Consider the following 17353-nt stretch of genomic DNA (forward strand, 5'->3'; position numbering starts at 1 on the left):
TTAGGCAAATCAGAGGTTGTCAAGCAGAAATTGTTGGAAACATTTGATGGTTTGAGGTGGAGTTACCCTTTAATTTGTCATCCTCGCTGTTTGCTGATTTCCAGTCTTCATGCTAAGCTTCTAGCTTCATATTCACATACAAAAGATCTCTACATCTACTTCCTCTCAAGCCAGTCATTTACTATGTTCACACTCTTTAGCTGCTAGTGTATGAATGATTGTCAGTATTGTGGAGCCAACATCATTTTGTGTGTGTATATAAGGTGGTGAGGATGGGCGTATACCTGCAGTGAGTGTCCGGTTGGGTTCATACAGAAGCGGAAGGTTTCGTTAAAGGAAGGTTCGCGGTCGTGACGACACACTCTGGTCTTCTTCTTGATTATCCTCTTCTGGGTGGCAATATTCACCACATAGAGCTTCACGTAAAGATCTGAGGACACAGATACACATCCATGTATAGCCAGTATTGTATTGCAATGAATATTTCATTTGTTTGAGTGTGATTTTGGCACAGTACACAGGGAAAGTCTGGAAGTAGCCCATCTGCAGGGAAAGCCTTTCCTTCTATAACCATTGGTGTCAGCATGCAGTTTTCTGCATAGCAGATTGTTCATTGCTACTTTTTATCCTTTTATATTGGTTATGTATTGTTACTGTCACTGCTAATTTCATAGAACATCAATAACTTTTTATTAGTAAATAAAAACATGCCAGTTTTCAATTTTATGAAAGCAGTTTAGTTTGAGAAGCATACAAATGGACATCTGCTGCTCCATTAGAGTGTGAGTGTTTTTTTTGGGTTTTTTTTGAGTAAATGAGAATAATTTTCTAAAGCACTATGTAGAACCTAAGTAGAGTTAAAAAGGCACTTTATGAATGCAGGTCATTAAATATAAATTTCAAAATCACTACATTAAGCAACGCATGCACATTTAAATACTTACAATACGTACTTTTGCCCCGTCAGTCAGCATGCTCATAAAGTAATATGAAACCCCTCACACAGGAACTGATATATTTATCATAAATGCAAAACACAAATTTGCAATGGCACTAAAAACTACATTTTCATCTATAGTAAAAGGTGCGTTTAAGTCAGTAACATGCAGAAAAGAAACATCCAACCATCCTAACTCTTCGAAGAGCAGCAGATGCACACAGCCAACATAATAATAAAGTGTTAATGCTATGAGTCATGCAGAACAACCATATATTGTCTATGGAAATAAAAGCTCCGTGTGCAGGTCCCATCTGGAAGCAAATGCAAATCAAATAAGAGGCAGGCAGCTTGGGTATTGGGATGTAAATATTACAGGAGGAGGCGAGGTGGGCAGCAATCTGTGTTTTGCCGAAGGAGAGAGATGATTTTGCTGTTGTACATCAGAGACGTGTCTGTTCATAACATAAAGGTTAACATGCAGTCTGTCTAAATAATAACGTATACAGCCGTCTTTAACTGTAAAACACATACAGTGTGTGCCATCTAAGTTCTATGTTGATTTTTCTTTCATTCTGTCTTAACACTGTTGAGTGTAATTATGTCATACTCATCATCAACAGTGGCAAATCACACTAATAACCATGTTGTGATGGTTTTGATGTGTTTATCAATGAGCTGCCCCTGTGTCAGCGGTGTTTTTAGCCTTGTATATATAGAGTACATACTATTGGAGAAGTAAATACTCTGCCAGGGAACGTGGGCTGGGAAACATTATGACAGCACCAGTTGTTCTGCATCTATAAAAAAACTGGTGAACATTTAGTGGTGTTTCAGATGCCAGAACAAGCGTTTGTGTGGGCTTCGCAGCTGTCGAATGTAAAAAATGATATGTAGCACGGAAAATCTCTTTTAGCTCCTTGAATATGACAGATCATAAACGAGAGGCTGGAGAGAAGTGGGAAAACACCATAATAGATCTGAGGGTAATGAATTAATACCTTTATGTGGTGGACCTTAGCGTCCCTGCATGTTATCGTGAATCACAACAGCAAGCTTGGTGGGTGAAGTATTCTGTGTGTATGAACATATGTATTCAGTAATGTGCACAGATCAGACACTTTTCATTACCAGGCAGGTGGTCTGGACTCTTGAACTTGTACGTGATGTTGCGACACTGAAGAATCTCGAGGACCAGGTGCTCACCCTCCGTCTTCATCTCCTTCTTCAGAGCGATCTTGATCTCCCCCATTACCTGGGTCTTACCTAAATATTCACACAAACATACTCTGTGAATGGGTTTGAGGTAGATTATCAGCTGGAATTGTAATGCCTCTCTAGTCTGATCCCAATGGTTGTTTTCTCACTCCGTCTTTGAAATGCCGCAACGGCTCTGTCTGCCCTCTACTGGACACTAAATGTATACACACAATGAGCAATACCAAGCAATCACATTTATTTGTTTAACAAAGATGATGAAAAGTTATGGTGAGCCCTTTCTGGCCTCTAGTTGCCTTGGCAACTGAATGGAAATGACAGTTGAAAGCTGGGTCAACAAGACCCTGGCAAACAATGACTGTAGCCTGTGAATGTGTGTGTGTTACCAAGAGAGAAACACACTGACACAAAAAGACTGAGCAGATGATAGAAATAAAAAGATGAAGAAGAGGTGTAAATAAATGAGTGTGTATTAAGCTCCAGTCTCACACTTTGCAGTAATTCTTAGAGCGAGATAACAAATCTCAGGTCTCTCTCGCTTTTTAAGGTCATCTTTGCACGACTGCATTAGTCATAATTACATGACTCATAACGTCACAAGGACAAGGGCAGAATAAGAGAAATGAGCAAAGATAGACTGATGGAAGTCACATGTAGACAGGCTGATGTTTGATGTCAATGGCGTACAGCAAATCCACTGTCAAATACACATACAAAGAACACATTTAAAGATTAGTCTTTGTGTTAGTCATTTTATGACTCCTTACTGCTGGACATTTGAGTTTAAACTTTCTATAAAGTGATGTATACAACTGAATCTGGTAACTCAGTTTTGATCAGTACAACAAACTGTAATGTATTAGTGTATTTTACTTCCATGAATGGACACAGTTACGAATACACAAAAACACACATGTATTCTATGACTAACCTTCAGAGTCACCGTGTCCCATTGATGATTTCATCACATCTGTTCCATTTGGGATTTTTCCACTGAAGAGAGAGGGGAAAAAATTCTTGAAATATATAATTACACAACATCTGATGCTACAGTATATAAGCATGTGAACTACAGCAGAGCCAGGTGGAGGCTGGCTCCTCTTTATCACACATAAGCACAGTGAAAACATGATTTGTGAAATTTCTAGAATATTTACTGCCATGCTATTCATCTACACTCACCAGCCACTTTATTAGATACACCTGTTTAATTACTTATTAACACAAATAGCTAATCAGCCAATCACATGACCGCAACTCAATGCATTAGGCATGTAGACGTGGTCAAGACAACTTGCTGAAGTTGAAGCCGATCATCAGAATGGGGAAGACAGGATTTAAGTGACTTGGTTGTTAGTACCGGTCTGGTCTGAGTATTTCAGAAACTGCTGATCTACTGGGATTTTCACACACAACCATCTCTAGGGTTTACAGAGAATGGTCTGAAAAAGAAAAAATATCCAGTGAGCAGCAGTTGTGCGGACAAAAATGCCTTGTTGATGTGAGAGGTCAGAGGAGAATGGGCAGACTGGTTGGAGATGATAGAAAGGCAACAGTAACTGAAATAACCACTGCTTCCAACCAAGGAATGCACAATACCATCTCTGAAGGCCCAACACGTCCAACCTTGAAGAAGATGGGCTACAGCAGCAGAAGACCACACTGGGTACCACTCCTGTCAGCTAAGAACAGGAAACTGAGGCTACAATTCTCACAGGTTCACCAAAATTGGACAACAGAAGATTGGAAAAACGTTGCCTGGTTTGATGAGTCTCCATTTCAGCTGAGACATTCAGATGGTCAGAATTTGGTGTAAACAACATGAAAGCATGGATCCATCCTGCCTTGTATCAACGGTTCAGACTGTTAGTGGTGTAATGGTGTGGGGGATATTGTCTTGGCACACTTTGGGCCCCTTAGTACCAATTGAGCATCATCTAAATGTCACAACCTACCTGAGTCTTGTTGCTAACCATGTCCATCCCTTTATGATCACAGTGTATCATCTTCTGATGGCTACATCCAGCAGGATAATGCACCATGTCATAAAGCTCAGATCATCTCAAACTGGTTTCTTGAACATGACAATGAGTTCACTGTACTCCACTGGCCTCCACAGTCACCAGATCTCAACCCAATAGAGCACCTTTGGGATGTGGTGCAACGGGAGATTGGAATCATGGATGTGCAGCCAGCAAATCTCTGAGGAATGTTTCCAACACTTTGTTGAAAGTATGTAATGAAGAATTAAGACAGTTCTGAAGACAAAAGGGGGTCCAACCTTTTACTTGCGAGGTGTACCTAATAAAGTGACCACTGAGTGTATATCCCTATCATCAAGCATCATGTGTGAAATTAGGCTCTTATTAATGTTTAGTTCATGCATGAGAGCAACTCATCTATGTTTTTACATACATGGTATTTTTGCCATCACCAGTGAATGTGGCGCCACAATATGATAAACTTTACTCACTCAAAGACCAGAAAAAATGTATTTTCTTGCTGCCAGCTGCCAAAACAGAATGACAATCCTAGCATTCCATAGTGCTAAAAAGCAGGCAGCAGAGGTTATTTTTCATTCATTTTCTTATTCATATTAGTCATCGTTTTACTAATAGATGATACACTGCAGAGGACAAACTTTCTTTCACTTTATCGTGGTCACAAACAACAGATGCATCATTTCTAAAGCACCTGCTTTAACTTTATTTATCTGTTTTCCTGTTTCCAGCGGAGACAGATGTGTTTAAGAGCGGTGAGATTTGGAAAAACCGGGAGTCCTTTTAAAATGAATAAACTGACTCACAATCGGGGCACCTGGAAGATGGCACTGTCCACCTCGTTCGTCTCTCCGTCCTCGTCCAGCAGGCTGTAGGCGCTGCCACTCAGACCGCTGTCCAATGATGCCGCGGTGACCGGGGCCTCGCTGGATCTGTAGCTCGACCGAGCTGTGCAGAGATACCACCACACCCATCACAACAAAGACAAAGGAAGAAAAACTGCACCTCTGCCGGGTCCAAGAATGTAAAAACTAGGGCCAAGAAGCATTAGTTAATATGTGCAGCAAACTGAAATCCATTATAATAAACTTTTCACATAATTTATGCCACAGTCAAAAGGAGAAGCTATTTTCAAGCACACAAGACCGGATTGTAATGAAGAGCACACAAACATCGAGGACCAGCAAGAAGCATATGAATGAACAGTGCATTTAGAATCTTTCTCTCAACAAAGACAAGACAGTAATAAGTCACATATAAAGTGGAACAAAAAACAGACAAATAAATCCAGAGAAGTATCACATATATATGTTTATGCAGACTAAACAAGAGGCACAAAGACCCTACTGACATTGTTAGTCATCTATATGAAATATTAATAGTGTTTGTATTTCTTAAGCTCGGTACTAGTTTAGTTTAAACAGTTAGATTATATGAACATGCTGTAGTTTAATATCCGAAGGACTTTAAAGGATGTTTATGACTGTTTCCTTTTCATTTTTTAAAAAAACAACCCTGTTTACATGCAAAATATTTTAGAGTACTTTAAATGTTTTGACATTTTGCTGTCAGCAGATCAGGCAGTGTGATAGAGTATGAATGATGTAAGATGCGTGGATGCGGTGCAGAACAGGATCCATGCCGACACGTTTTTCTTTCAGGCCCCTCAACACAATATCACTGAGGGACTGCAAAACCTCCCTAATAGCAGTTCAACGAAGCAATGGGAGAGTCGTGATGCAGCAGATGTGGTGTTAACTCTCAACGAATCATATCACAGTTTGAGACGCTGATTCCCTGGTATTAGTGAACTGTGTTGGTGGCCATTAAGAAAATGTGTCTCGCTGCATGAATCTCTGGTGATGTGGCTGAGTGCAACTTTCTCTCTGTCTTAATACTTCTTTTTTTTTTTTAGCTTGTAAGACTCCCCTCTGTCTTTCTTTCTTTCTGCAGGTGTGCGTTAGTAGTATCGCATCCTCTCTTTCTTTCACTCTCTCTTTCTCTCCTTGCTCCATCTGTGCTGCAGTCACACGACAGAGTGGAGACTCTTGGGCAAACTCTCACCTCCGATGCTCTGCGGCCTCTCTTCTGACACGGCTTTCCTGAGGGTCAAGAGTCTGCCGTCTGTTCTGCTCCCTTTGGTCGACACGACCGACGGCAGGGCGGGCAGCCAATCGGACTGGGCTCTCTGAATGGTGAGCACGCCCACTACGCTGTGTCTCTGGTGCCTCAGCGTGAGGCGGCCTCTTTGGCCTGGAGGTGTTTGTTTTCACAGGTCAGGTGTCGGGGGGGACGGGGTCAACGCCAGGTAACAAAGGTCATGGGGTCGCAGTTCAAGGTGGAAGGAGGGAGGAGCGAGATGGAGATTCAGAGAGCGGTTTATCTTCACCATGGCAACCAGTTTGACTGTCAATCACATGCAGCCACAGTGTGCAGTGCACATGTGCCCCTCCCGCATATCACTAAGGGGCGGGGTGTGCAGCATCTACTGAGGTGCATTGTGGGTCCGGTATGTTGTTCAAATAAAAACAGAAAAAGGGGAGGGGGTGTAGCGGACTGCATGCACAGCCATCTCAGTGGAGGAGCTTCAGAGAAGCTGGTCGTTGTTTGTTAACAAAAACAAAGGAAATCATAAATAACTCCAAAAAATAAAATCATAAAAATACCAAAAGAGGTTAATGATATCTTGGGGATGGGAGCAGGACTGCAACTTTCTTCTGTTTTTAAAGTTGGATTAATCAATCCAAAATATTTAACTGTTGGCTCACGGCAGAAATCTCAACAGAAACATTTTCCCAATTAACTCCTCTCCATTAACTGACCTTTTCTGTAGCAACAGAGTTTATAATTTGCTGCTGTTGTGATCTGGGAAAGCTGAAAATGTCACTGTGTTCTAACATTAGTTGGCACACTGTGGATTTGCTTCTTCAGAATATCGCCTGCTTTTTCATTTTTTTACTGTTTTCCATACTGTCATATTTCGATTCATCCTAAGTATTGTTGGTGTATTTAAACTTCAAAACATCAAAACAGAACATCAATTGAGGTAAAAGTATTTTTTTCCGTTTAATGCCACATTAAAGTGGATTTAGAAAATGCAATTTAAAGCCTCTTTTATATATTTAATGGTTAGACAAATTTAAGTCGCAGGAATTTGTGTCCTATAAGCAACCATTACGCCTCTTTGGGTTCACCAAAGGAGGTCAAACTTAGGAAAGTCAAAGACAGTGTGCTACAGTGCAGGTGAGGTGCTGGCTCTAGACACTTGTGAATACATACAGAAGAGAAGCGATGGAAGGTTGATACACTGTGAAAACAGCAGGGGAAGGACCAGATCTTGTAAGAGGTGAAGGGAAACTAAGAATAGAAAATGAAACAAAAGGAACAGAAAATAAAGAACTCAGGAAAAGGTAGAACAGATGAGTGCGAGGAGGCCATGCTGCGTGGGCTTTATTTGCGTCTTGGTTTACTTGGTTGGAGGCGTTGTGGCGGCTGCTGCTGTGACTGATGCTGAGCATCGCCCGTTGCTATGGCAGCACCTCCGCTGCTTCCATTGCTGCTGTCCTGATGGTGTTGCCGTGCAGCGCTTTTGCTGGAGCGTGAAGTGCCGTGCGAGCGAGAGTGTTGACTGTGTCCGTGGCTGTGGCTTTGGCTCTGGCCCTCAGACGAGGAAGGCTTCGATGTGCCAGGACTACTGTGACATTTCTCGATAGTGGGCACCTGCGTATCTAAAACAACCAGATTCACCAAATTACCAAAAAAAGCTATCTTTGACTTAAGTGAACTTAGAGGCTGTTACTTATTTTGTACCACTCGTGGTGAATGAGCTGCTGGCTAGTGAGATACTGAGTCTAGCCAGCATGGTAACTGCCTTAATAAGTCTATGATAGCATCCTCATTAAATTTGACGTTTATTTTTCTAAATTAGGGAATCATTCAAAGCCTTCCACGGCCCTGTTGCCCTCTGTGTCAGAAGAAAGATAGAGGGAAGCTAAGGCTTGGCCTCTGAGCTGGGTGACATCATGGCAACCAAGAAAACAGACCACGAGAAAGCAAAAAGCATGAAGCAGAAGCTACAGTGGGTGCAAAAATGGGAAGAGGAAGGTGATGGTAATACAGGTGGCAAGACTGCCGAGAGAGAAACAGGTGGTCATAGGCAGACACTGAGATAGACAAGCAGAGACAGGAAGAGTGCGTGAAAAGAAAATAAGAAACTTGAGAGCACAGAGAGGAAGGAGAGAGAAATAGCAGAGGAGCAACAGTACAGAGGGCTGTTAGGGGATGGTGGTGATTGGGTCAAGCAAGTGAGGGGAGTTCATCGTGTCCTACCCTTGGCCGGATCTGGAAAGATCCCGTGGCTTCGGCTCTTGATGACAGATGACTTGGGGGAGTCCTGATTATCGTGTGAGGAGGCAGTGGTTTTGGGGGAGGAGTGCAGTGAGGAGGGTTTTGAGGAACCGTGTCGGCCCTGGCCTGAGTGGGAGCGTCTGTGGTGGTCCCCCTCACTCTGCTCCTTCAGCGGCAGCCATCGAGGGATGTTGTCCAGCTGGGCGGTGTTGGACAGGTCGATAAGAACCTGGAAACAAACACAGCGGTTTAACAAATGCAGATGAAATTTTATTGATTCATCTTTGAACTAAAACTGAAGCCGTAAAAGGAGTTTACCTCTCCTAGGAAATCATTAGAGGAGCATTTGTCATAGTCCCACACGCTCACTTCCAGAGTCTTCTTCCTCAGCTGGAATGCACACACAATTTCAGAGTTAATGTGTTTCTTTTTTAGTAACTTATGTTGGCTGAAGTCACAATAAAAATATGGTAAAAATATGATCTGGGCTGAAAGATGAAGCAGGTAAAACATTCAGAGAGCTAAAAAAATAACCTGAAAAGACAAACAGAAGCAAAGTTTACTGTGACTGATAAAGGCCCAGTGAAACTAAAATTGGATTTAAGATGATATAATTAAATCCCAGTGGAATGTCCATCTGCTCTGCTGAAAAATCAATGACAGTTTACATGCCAACAGAGAAAAAACAATATTTTTGTGTTTGTGTCATTTTAATAAGAAACCTGATAAATTCAGGGTTCTCTCATTGGCTTCTTCACATATTGACTTGTAGAGTAAATAAAGTATAGTACACGTGTGATTTTGAGACGTTAATAAACAGACTTAAAATTACTCAAACATTTTAGATGCATTTTGATTTGGGGTTTATAGTGTTGGTTTACATGCTGCTTCTGCACATTTAACACTATAACAAGATTCTGAGTCTACAATAATGGTCAAGCTAGTGGCACTCTTAGTCTGTACTTTGACCCAACAGTGATTTGACCTAAATGTTAACATTAGCATGCCAACATGCTCATTACCGCAACACTAGCATGGTGATGCTCAGAAGATATAAACATATAATGTTGACCATGCTCATCAGCTTAGTGTGCAAACCGATAACTAGTTCGTGTTCTGTCACAAACCAAACAAATGAACTAAAACGTTGCCTTGGTGATGGTGCTAGATCATCATGAGTACACATAAAAGCCACGTGTACCAACTTTTATGGCGACCCCTTCGTCAGTTAGGGCCAATCATGGCAGCCTCATGTTGTCATTATCTGAGAACCATGTACAAAATGTAACCTTTGACCTGCTGTTGGCACTAAAAAGAGAAAAGAAATTACTAAAAAAACAAAATTAAGATGATTTTGGATGAAGACTACAATTATCACCTTGTGGTTATGAACCTTTACCAGCCAGTTAAGTTGCAGTTTAGTTTATATTCATGTCTGTACAGACTCATAATATAGAAAATATAGGGAGGACTTTGGAGGAATCTGATAGTGGGTATTAAGTGTATTTCTAGGGGAAATTTAAGTTGTCACTATACTAACATGAATAAATCATGGACTGTGAAGGCAAATTTTTGATTTGTGATTTCAAGATGCACAAATAACTCTGATTTGACTCGACTTTGTTAAGCTATATTGACCTTGTTCTGCTGTATGTTTGCTGTATCGGTGTGTGAGTTCATGGAGAGAAACAAAAACAGAGTCAAGTTAGTTGTATGTTTCTTGTATTCTTGGTCAAAAAGCAGAACACAGAGTTGCATCCATGATAGTGGATGGTGCTCTAAATATAGATGCTGCTGCTAAGAAGCTACAGATTCTAAAATGTGGATCCCCAAAAGTTGTTTAGCATTGCCTGTTAGTGCCAATAATGACAGCCTCATGTTGTCATTGTCTGAGAACCATGTACAAAATGTAAACTTTGACCTGCCGCTGGCACTAAAAGCACAGTCAGGGGATCACCAAAGTCATTACAAGTTATCCATTTAGAACCTTGAACGTCTGTAGAAAATTTAATGGCACTCCACTGAGTAGTTGTTAAGATATTTCACTCTAAACCTCAGATTTCAACCTCATGGAAGCACTAAATAAACAGTCAGAGGGTCACTAAAATCTGTAGGGTTTGTCCTATGGGAACCATGAATGTCTGCAGAATATTTCACAGCACATTTCGGCCTGTAGTTGTTGAGATATTTCAGTCTGACAGGAGAGACACAACATGTGTGCCAAGATGCCTCAAACTACACAGTACCTGCTCCAGGTGGATATTCTTGTAGATGACAGTCTGGTTCCACTCAGGGTTCAGACTCTTGCCTGCGTGTTTGGACTTCCTCTTGTTTTCGGCACTGCGGGGGAACACATCACAACAATATACAGTAGGTCAACGTGCATGCTAACGCCCTGCAGGTTAGTGGACCACCACACTGTAGTGAGCACAAGATGCTGGAATAGGGCACAATGTGACAGTTGAGGGAAGAGAATGAATGCGATGCACATTGTTTGGATGGGAACAATGTATGGGCCTACGTGCATGGACAGCAGGGTACGATGTCAGGGTGTGCTGCAAAAAAATCCATTTTGATGTCCATCAAGTCATTTAGTCTCTTAAAATTTTGCTTTTGCCAGTAACCCAATTCCGCTGAACACCACATAACACAAAATCATTTTTAAAAATCCTTAAAGAAGTCAGTTTGCACAAGAAAAAATATTATTCATCTTATAAATCTCACTGGAATAGAGTGAATGACTTGTTCGGATGGATGTTTTTTGCAGTGTGTAGGGTTTGGTTTAAGATTTTAGGACATGATTAAGTCTGTAAGAGTTAGTTTGGAAAAGACGAGAACAATCAACTCTATACTGGAAAACAATGGCATGGATAAGGACTACTATTAACAGGAGTGTGTGCTAAATGTAGAAGGGCATTGAGGGTGCAGTACGATGTCGGGGCACAATGTAGGACGTTACTGAGGGGTTTAATCACAAAACGGACAAACTAAAGGGTGTCAGGTTCAATGTTTGGGTTTCAAATTACAATGGTTAGGAACAAAGACAGACCATCTATTAGGAAAAGGCAACAGTTAGCACGTTGTTCACATATGTTAAGTAAAAAAAAAATGGTAAGAGATTAAGATTTAGGGATTTGTCTCCTTCTAAGCACAATGCAATGACACTCCTAAAGTTGCAGGGAACATAATGAGAATATGGGATCTCTGGGGAAATGCACAATTGTTCCAGAGTGAAGGGGGTTAGTGGGACTGAACTAGTTGACTTTTATCAATAAGCTTCCAATCAGGCCATTTTGTTACCTTGACCAAACTGACAACCAATTTTTCAACCAAAACAGAACCAAAGTGCCAAAGTGGGCAAGTCACATACCTGGCGTTCTGGACAACCATGACCTGACTGAGGGGGTCCAGCATGCATTAAATATAGAGAACAACATACAGAAACAGTAGTCAGAGGGAGGGTGGGGGGTCAAAGAGTGTCTGTGGACTGTGAGTGCATGTGTGGGAAGGGGGGATTGACTGTAAAAGTAGGTTTAGTGTGTGTTTTGTTAAGTGTATGTGTGTAGGAAAGGGGGCAAAAGCAGGGAGGTGTGTTGTGCTGCAGTGGAGGACTCAACTTGTGTTGTAGTGTTTCATGAGCTGCATGTACACTATGTGTGCCGAGAGGACTTTCAGGTTATGTTATGCATCCTTTGGCAACCGTAATGGAGATTTACTACCCTGGGGCCAGTACATGCAATTAGAAATATATTCTAATTGCACATAAAAACAAAATTTAACTTATTTATTGTTTACATAGCTTGTTGGCTAGAAAAACTTACATTATTTTACCTCATGACACCGCACGTGTAGTAGAAAGTGATATTTTTTTTCACATTTGGAAAGCAAAAGGATCAATACATTATCTTATTAAGTAGCAGAGCTTTGAATGACAGATTCGCTGCAGAGCAACAATCCAAATTTGGACACAAATGTACAGTAATTAAACTCTTCTGCAGGTATACACATAACAGTCTTTGCAAACCTACACAAAGGCAGGTATTGTGAGTAATTCTAGGTCAGCAGCCCAGAGAAGCATAATTCTACCTGTGTATTGTTTTCAGCCACTGCAGGAGCTCCATGCGGTTGCCAGGAGATCAGTGATGCAACTGAAAAGCCTCTGTTGTATGGATCGCAGTTGGTGCTGATAGCTGTGAGAGTCCATGTATACACACACAGCGTATACACAAGTATGTGCACACATGCGCTTACGTGTGCATGTTTCCATTACCACTTTCTGTAAAGTGGCTTTAGGGTTGGCGGCTGCCATTCTCTTTAGTCTAGCCCCAATCTCCCTGTCTGTAACTCACAGTTGTATTTGCATCTATGTCAAGTTGAAATCCTGCGAATATGGTCGCTAAAAAGCCTACAGCTATATATTATTGCTTTTTATCTGAAATGATTCCTGGAAAAAAAAAACACTCTCTCGAGGGACCTCATCTCATACAGAAGAGAAGGTGGGAGAGTCAATTGCATTACATCGCAATCACAGTGAGAAGGGAGCCACGGACTTACGAGGGAGTGTGGATCGTATTGCGAGTAAATATGAGAGCTATTGATTTTGACTGCACTCACACCTGCAGTAGAGCAGCCATCAACAGAGCCAACACAAATACTCTATCAACCTCATACTATTTACATAGTGTTTATGTCATTCAGCTGTGATAAGGGGCCAGATGAGTCCTGTAACAAGGAGTCCATTCCAAATGAAGGCCTTGGAACTACATTATAACACACCTGATGGACGTATTGTGTAGTTGTGTGTCGGTGCTATGGAACGGATATCAAATAAAGGTCATGTGCTGCACATTGAAAGATGTCATGGTAAGCCAAAATCAATTGTAAATCGATTTTAAAATGAATGGAAATTAGGTTTGAGCTTAACCAACAGGCTGCCTGAGTAGCCTAGATGAGTAAATCTGGCTGAAAAAAGACAGTACATGATTCCAACAGTCACATCTTACACACCTATATCTCTTTAAATCAACAGTATTTGTATACTTACATTTCACTCATTTCATGTCACGTATCTTAAACTAATCTTGTTCCTGCTCTGAACTAATTATGGTGAGCTTACAGTTTCCACACTCCTGACTCACCCTCTCCCTGGTAGGAGATACACTTTAACAAATGGATCCGAGTAGCCGTTGTTGTCCTGCGGGGCGAGGTTTCTGGCCTGCAGGACATGAACAATCAAGTTGCCGAGCTGCTTGTCATAGTGGATTTGAAGCTGCAAACAGAGACACAACTTAATTACAATGGATTCAAGTGCATTTGGGGAGAGAAAGAATGTCAGAAAATGAACAAGTCGGCATCGTCTTACATTCATCTGATCACATCCTATACTCCTTCATCTAATTTGTAGCATCTTCTACATCTAATATTTGTACCTAACGACTACAGAGTTGATTGTTTTCCTTGCACAGACCTGTATCTCTCCAGAGATGGGGTGGGACTGGGTCTTCATTCCCTCTGAAGTCTGTAAGAGATGAAAGAATCAAGCTTAGATACTGCCAGCAAAGATCTGTAGGTGGATACTTTGTTTGTACTGGTGGGTGTTCATTCTGAACACTGTGTACTGTGTTGTGCTGTACTTTATGCAGTGCTTGAGTCTAAACTATAAGTTTAACTTTTGTAATCAGTGCATCTGTTTCAGTATTCTTTTTGATGACTTACAGCAGCTAAAAAGGCACAAACTGTTACGTCAGTATGTTCCACAAATTGTATGTTTAAACTTGGTTATATCGTAACCCTGTTGTGATCTTAACCTGGTGAATCTTGAGGGGTTTCTGGGAATTTTAAATCACAGTGGAGTTATTTTTCAGTGTAATCTAAAGTTCTGCACCTCTGTGGAAAAAAGGTCAATCATAGCTAGCAGGACAGAGAACTAAAAAATGTCTTTTGGGCATTTTTGAACAGTTGTAATTCCATAACCGTACAAAAAAAATAAAACATCAATTTATTTTACTAAATTTTAAAAGCTGGAATCAGCATGTCCAATATTTTTCCAAGTGTTTCGAACAATTGTTACCAATACTGGAAAAAATAGTGGCTCTAGATACTATAGATATTTTACAACTTACATTTTTCATTTGTCTGCATACACAGCCTACAATTCAGACGAAAAGTTCCTAAATTTATCATGTGGCTGCTGGTTATAGCTGAGTCACAGATGGCCTCACGGCTACGCAGAGAAAGTTTTCTTGGGTAAATTTGTAAAGAAGATGAGTAGAATAAAGTGTTAGTGTTTTCAGCGCAGATTTGGTTACATTTTCAGATGAAACAGCACAACACAGATGAGTAGCTCTATGATTGTCTGAAAGTCGAAAATCTGATTCTCTCTATTAACAGTTTTCAGCCAATAAATTGCGTCATTTTTACAATAAAAAAAAAAAAAAAAGATAACAGGTCTTTCAAACCCACATGTTGGTTTTAAGGTTTAGAGGGTTAATGGTACTAACACTTCGGGGATATGTTGACCAAAACTAACCACTATAAAATGTGACCATGTGAGATTTCAACTAAACGATTCTATGCTCTGAATGTGTTGAACGAGACCATCATGGACTTGCCTTGCTGCTGTGGCGTTTCTTGCTGACGGAGGGGGATCCGGGCTGACCGGGGCTGGAGGTGGCTGAGGTGGTGGCGGGCAAGCCGGAGGACGAGGTGGACGAGGGGGCCTGCTGCTGTGACACTTTCTGCAGCTCAGCCGCCAGCTGCTTGGGATCAACACCTGGAGACCTGGGAGGCCTGTCGCCTTGAAGAGTAATACGTACAGCCGTTGGCACAAATCATCATCATTACACCAACATAAACCCATGCATGAGGACAATAGCACGCACAGCACACGCAATAAAAGTGAGGCTATTTTTTTAGCTTTTAATTATCAAAGGAAAGTTGATTAAACATGCTTGACATTTTCCAGCAGTGCACACAGGGATTAAAATCAGAAGCGTTTTGGTTATCAGTCCGCTTCTTTAACTTCTAGGTCACATTCTTTTGGAAAGGAGCAGACAACTGATATTATGAAAAGAAAACCGCAAGCTAAAATTAAAGAACCACATGATTTGAGGCCTTTGAAAGCAATCTAATGTTCCCAGAATGGTTCTGTGGAACATGAGAGGAAATAGGCCACAACTAATGCATGGCTGAACCTGAAAAAAAGAGAGCCGTAGATATGAAGTGATATTAGAGTAGAGTCTGAAAATTACAAGAGACAAAAGGTTAATTAGGAAATCGTGAGGAGGCGGGGATGGTGGTGAGGAAGAATCAATGAAATCGGCATGGCAGGGCTATAAATATAAAAATACTGAAACTCACCTTTGCTGTGCTCCTGGAAGTCCAGGTGATGGGAACCCTCAGACTCAGCAAGCATGTTGAGATCACTGAAAGATGGAAAAATTGTGTTTCACTTAACTTTGAAATGAAGAAGAAAGTAAAAGCAGGCAAGAGAGAAAAGAAGCGGCAAGAAAAGCAGGAATAAACACGTTGTTGTGAGCATTCACCACCTAGTCATATTGCAGTTCAGTTTACATTCATGTCTGTTCAGAGTATTATAATATACAATAGTTAGTGACGACTTTGAAGGAATTTATTAAGTGAATGTTTAAAGTGAATAATTTCTAGTGAGAATTTTGTTATACAGACAGTGAAGGCCAATTTGTGATTTTGAGATTCATAAATAACTCTGATTTGACTTGGCTGATTCTGATAGAACACAGAATTGCAGCTGTGACACTAGACAATGTTTCACACACAGACGCTGCTGCAAAGAAGCTACAAATTCTAACATGTGCATCCCTCAGACACATCAACAGCCCAAAGATCTATATAATCACTTGCTTAGATTAGTGTCCGAGGTTCAGCATCCAACCAAATATGTCACAATCTCCCTTTCTGTTCCTGAATATGGTGTTAAATAACAAACAGAACAGGGTTTTTTGCAGAACATTATGATACCACAGTGAATTTGACCTTTGGATATAAAATGTCATCACTTAATCATTTCATCCCAATAGACATTTGGGAGAAATTTTGTCCCAATGAATGTATGATTACTTGAGTCATGGCTAAAAACATGCTTTGTGATATCACAGTGGCCTTTAACCACTTAATTCTTTCTTTGATTTTTTTTGTGCCCTTTATTTCATTTCAAAGAAACTGTGGGGAAAGAGAGTAGAGGGAGTGACAGAAAAAGATCCCTTGCCTGGAATCAAACCCATCGCTCAGAGTATTTGCACACATTACGTGTGCACCCTAACCAATTGGCTATTGGGTTGCCAGTCGCCACCAAATTGTAATAAGTTCAATCCAAGTGGTGCTTTGTGTCAAATTTGAAGAAATTCTTTCCAGGCATTTCTGATCCATTGCTTTTACAAGAATGAAATGAACCTGAGGTCAACAAGACATTTCATCTTTGACCACCAAAATCTAATCAGTTCATTTTGAGTCTAAGTGACCATTTGTACCAAACTAGGAGAAATTCTCTAATTATGATTTTAAGATATTGCATTCAGAAGAATATTATAACCAGACGGCTTGACTGACAGATGACCCAAACAAAAACATACTGTAGTCCCTCCGGCCACATCTGTCATTGGCGCAGATACACAAAAATATGACTGGAAATATAGAAACTGAATAAGGAACAGCAAAGCTAGCAATCATGACTTGCTTTTAAATATTTGAGATGGGAAATCAGTCATGACAGTGACTGGAAAAAACAGAGAAGAGTAGATGAAGACATCAAGGAAATAAAGAGGCAGAAAATATAAAAAGGTTTTGATTAGGAAGAGGTCAAGAAGACTGATCA

The 17353-nt window shown here is 40.8% G+C and overlaps 1 protein-coding gene across 10 annotated transcripts in view; it reads right to left on the reverse strand.

Moving 5' to 3' along the window:
- The window catches only part of pcloa (piccolo presynaptic cytomatrix protein a), a 77762-nt gene that overhangs the window by 4246 nt on the left and 56163 nt on the right, over nucleotides 1–17353 (reverse strand). For 6 of the 10 annotated variants that reach the window (XM_055006711.1, XM_055006704.1, XM_055006706.1 and 3 more), the window contains 14 exons: nucleotides 15862–15926; nucleotides 15114–15298; nucleotides 13970–14020; nucleotides 13641–13771; nucleotides 11873–11899; nucleotides 10749–10842; nucleotides 8821–8892; nucleotides 8485–8731; nucleotides 7626–7883; nucleotides 6220–6408; nucleotides 4962–5103; nucleotides 3087–3148; nucleotides 2069–2203; nucleotides 285–430 (listed from right to left, as the gene is read on the reverse strand). In XM_055006711.1, the coding sequence (XP_054862686.1) occupies nucleotides 285–430; nucleotides 2069–2203; nucleotides 3087–3148; nucleotides 4962–5103; nucleotides 6220–6408; nucleotides 7626–7883; nucleotides 8485–8731; nucleotides 8821–8892; nucleotides 10749–10842; nucleotides 11873–11899; nucleotides 13641–13771; nucleotides 13970–14020; nucleotides 15114–15298; nucleotides 15862–15926 (1804 nt within the window). The remainder of the gene's footprint in view (nucleotides 1–284; nucleotides 431–2068; nucleotides 2204–3086; nucleotides 3149–4961; nucleotides 5104–6219; nucleotides 6409–7625; nucleotides 7884–8484; nucleotides 8732–8820; nucleotides 8893–10748; nucleotides 10843–11872; nucleotides 11900–13640; nucleotides 13772–13969; nucleotides 14021–15113; nucleotides 15299–15861; nucleotides 15927–17353) is intronic. The other 4 variants (XM_055006703.1, XM_055006708.1, XM_055006707.1 and 1 more) reach the window with 4 other exon arrangements.

Source organism: Amphiprion ocellaris, chromosome 21 (genome assembly GCF_022539595.1).
Source record: "Amphiprion ocellaris isolate individual 3 ecotype Okinawa chromosome 21, ASM2253959v1, whole genome shotgun sequence".
Classification (NCBI taxonomy): domain Eukaryota; kingdom Metazoa; phylum Chordata; class Actinopteri; family Pomacentridae; genus Amphiprion; species Amphiprion ocellaris.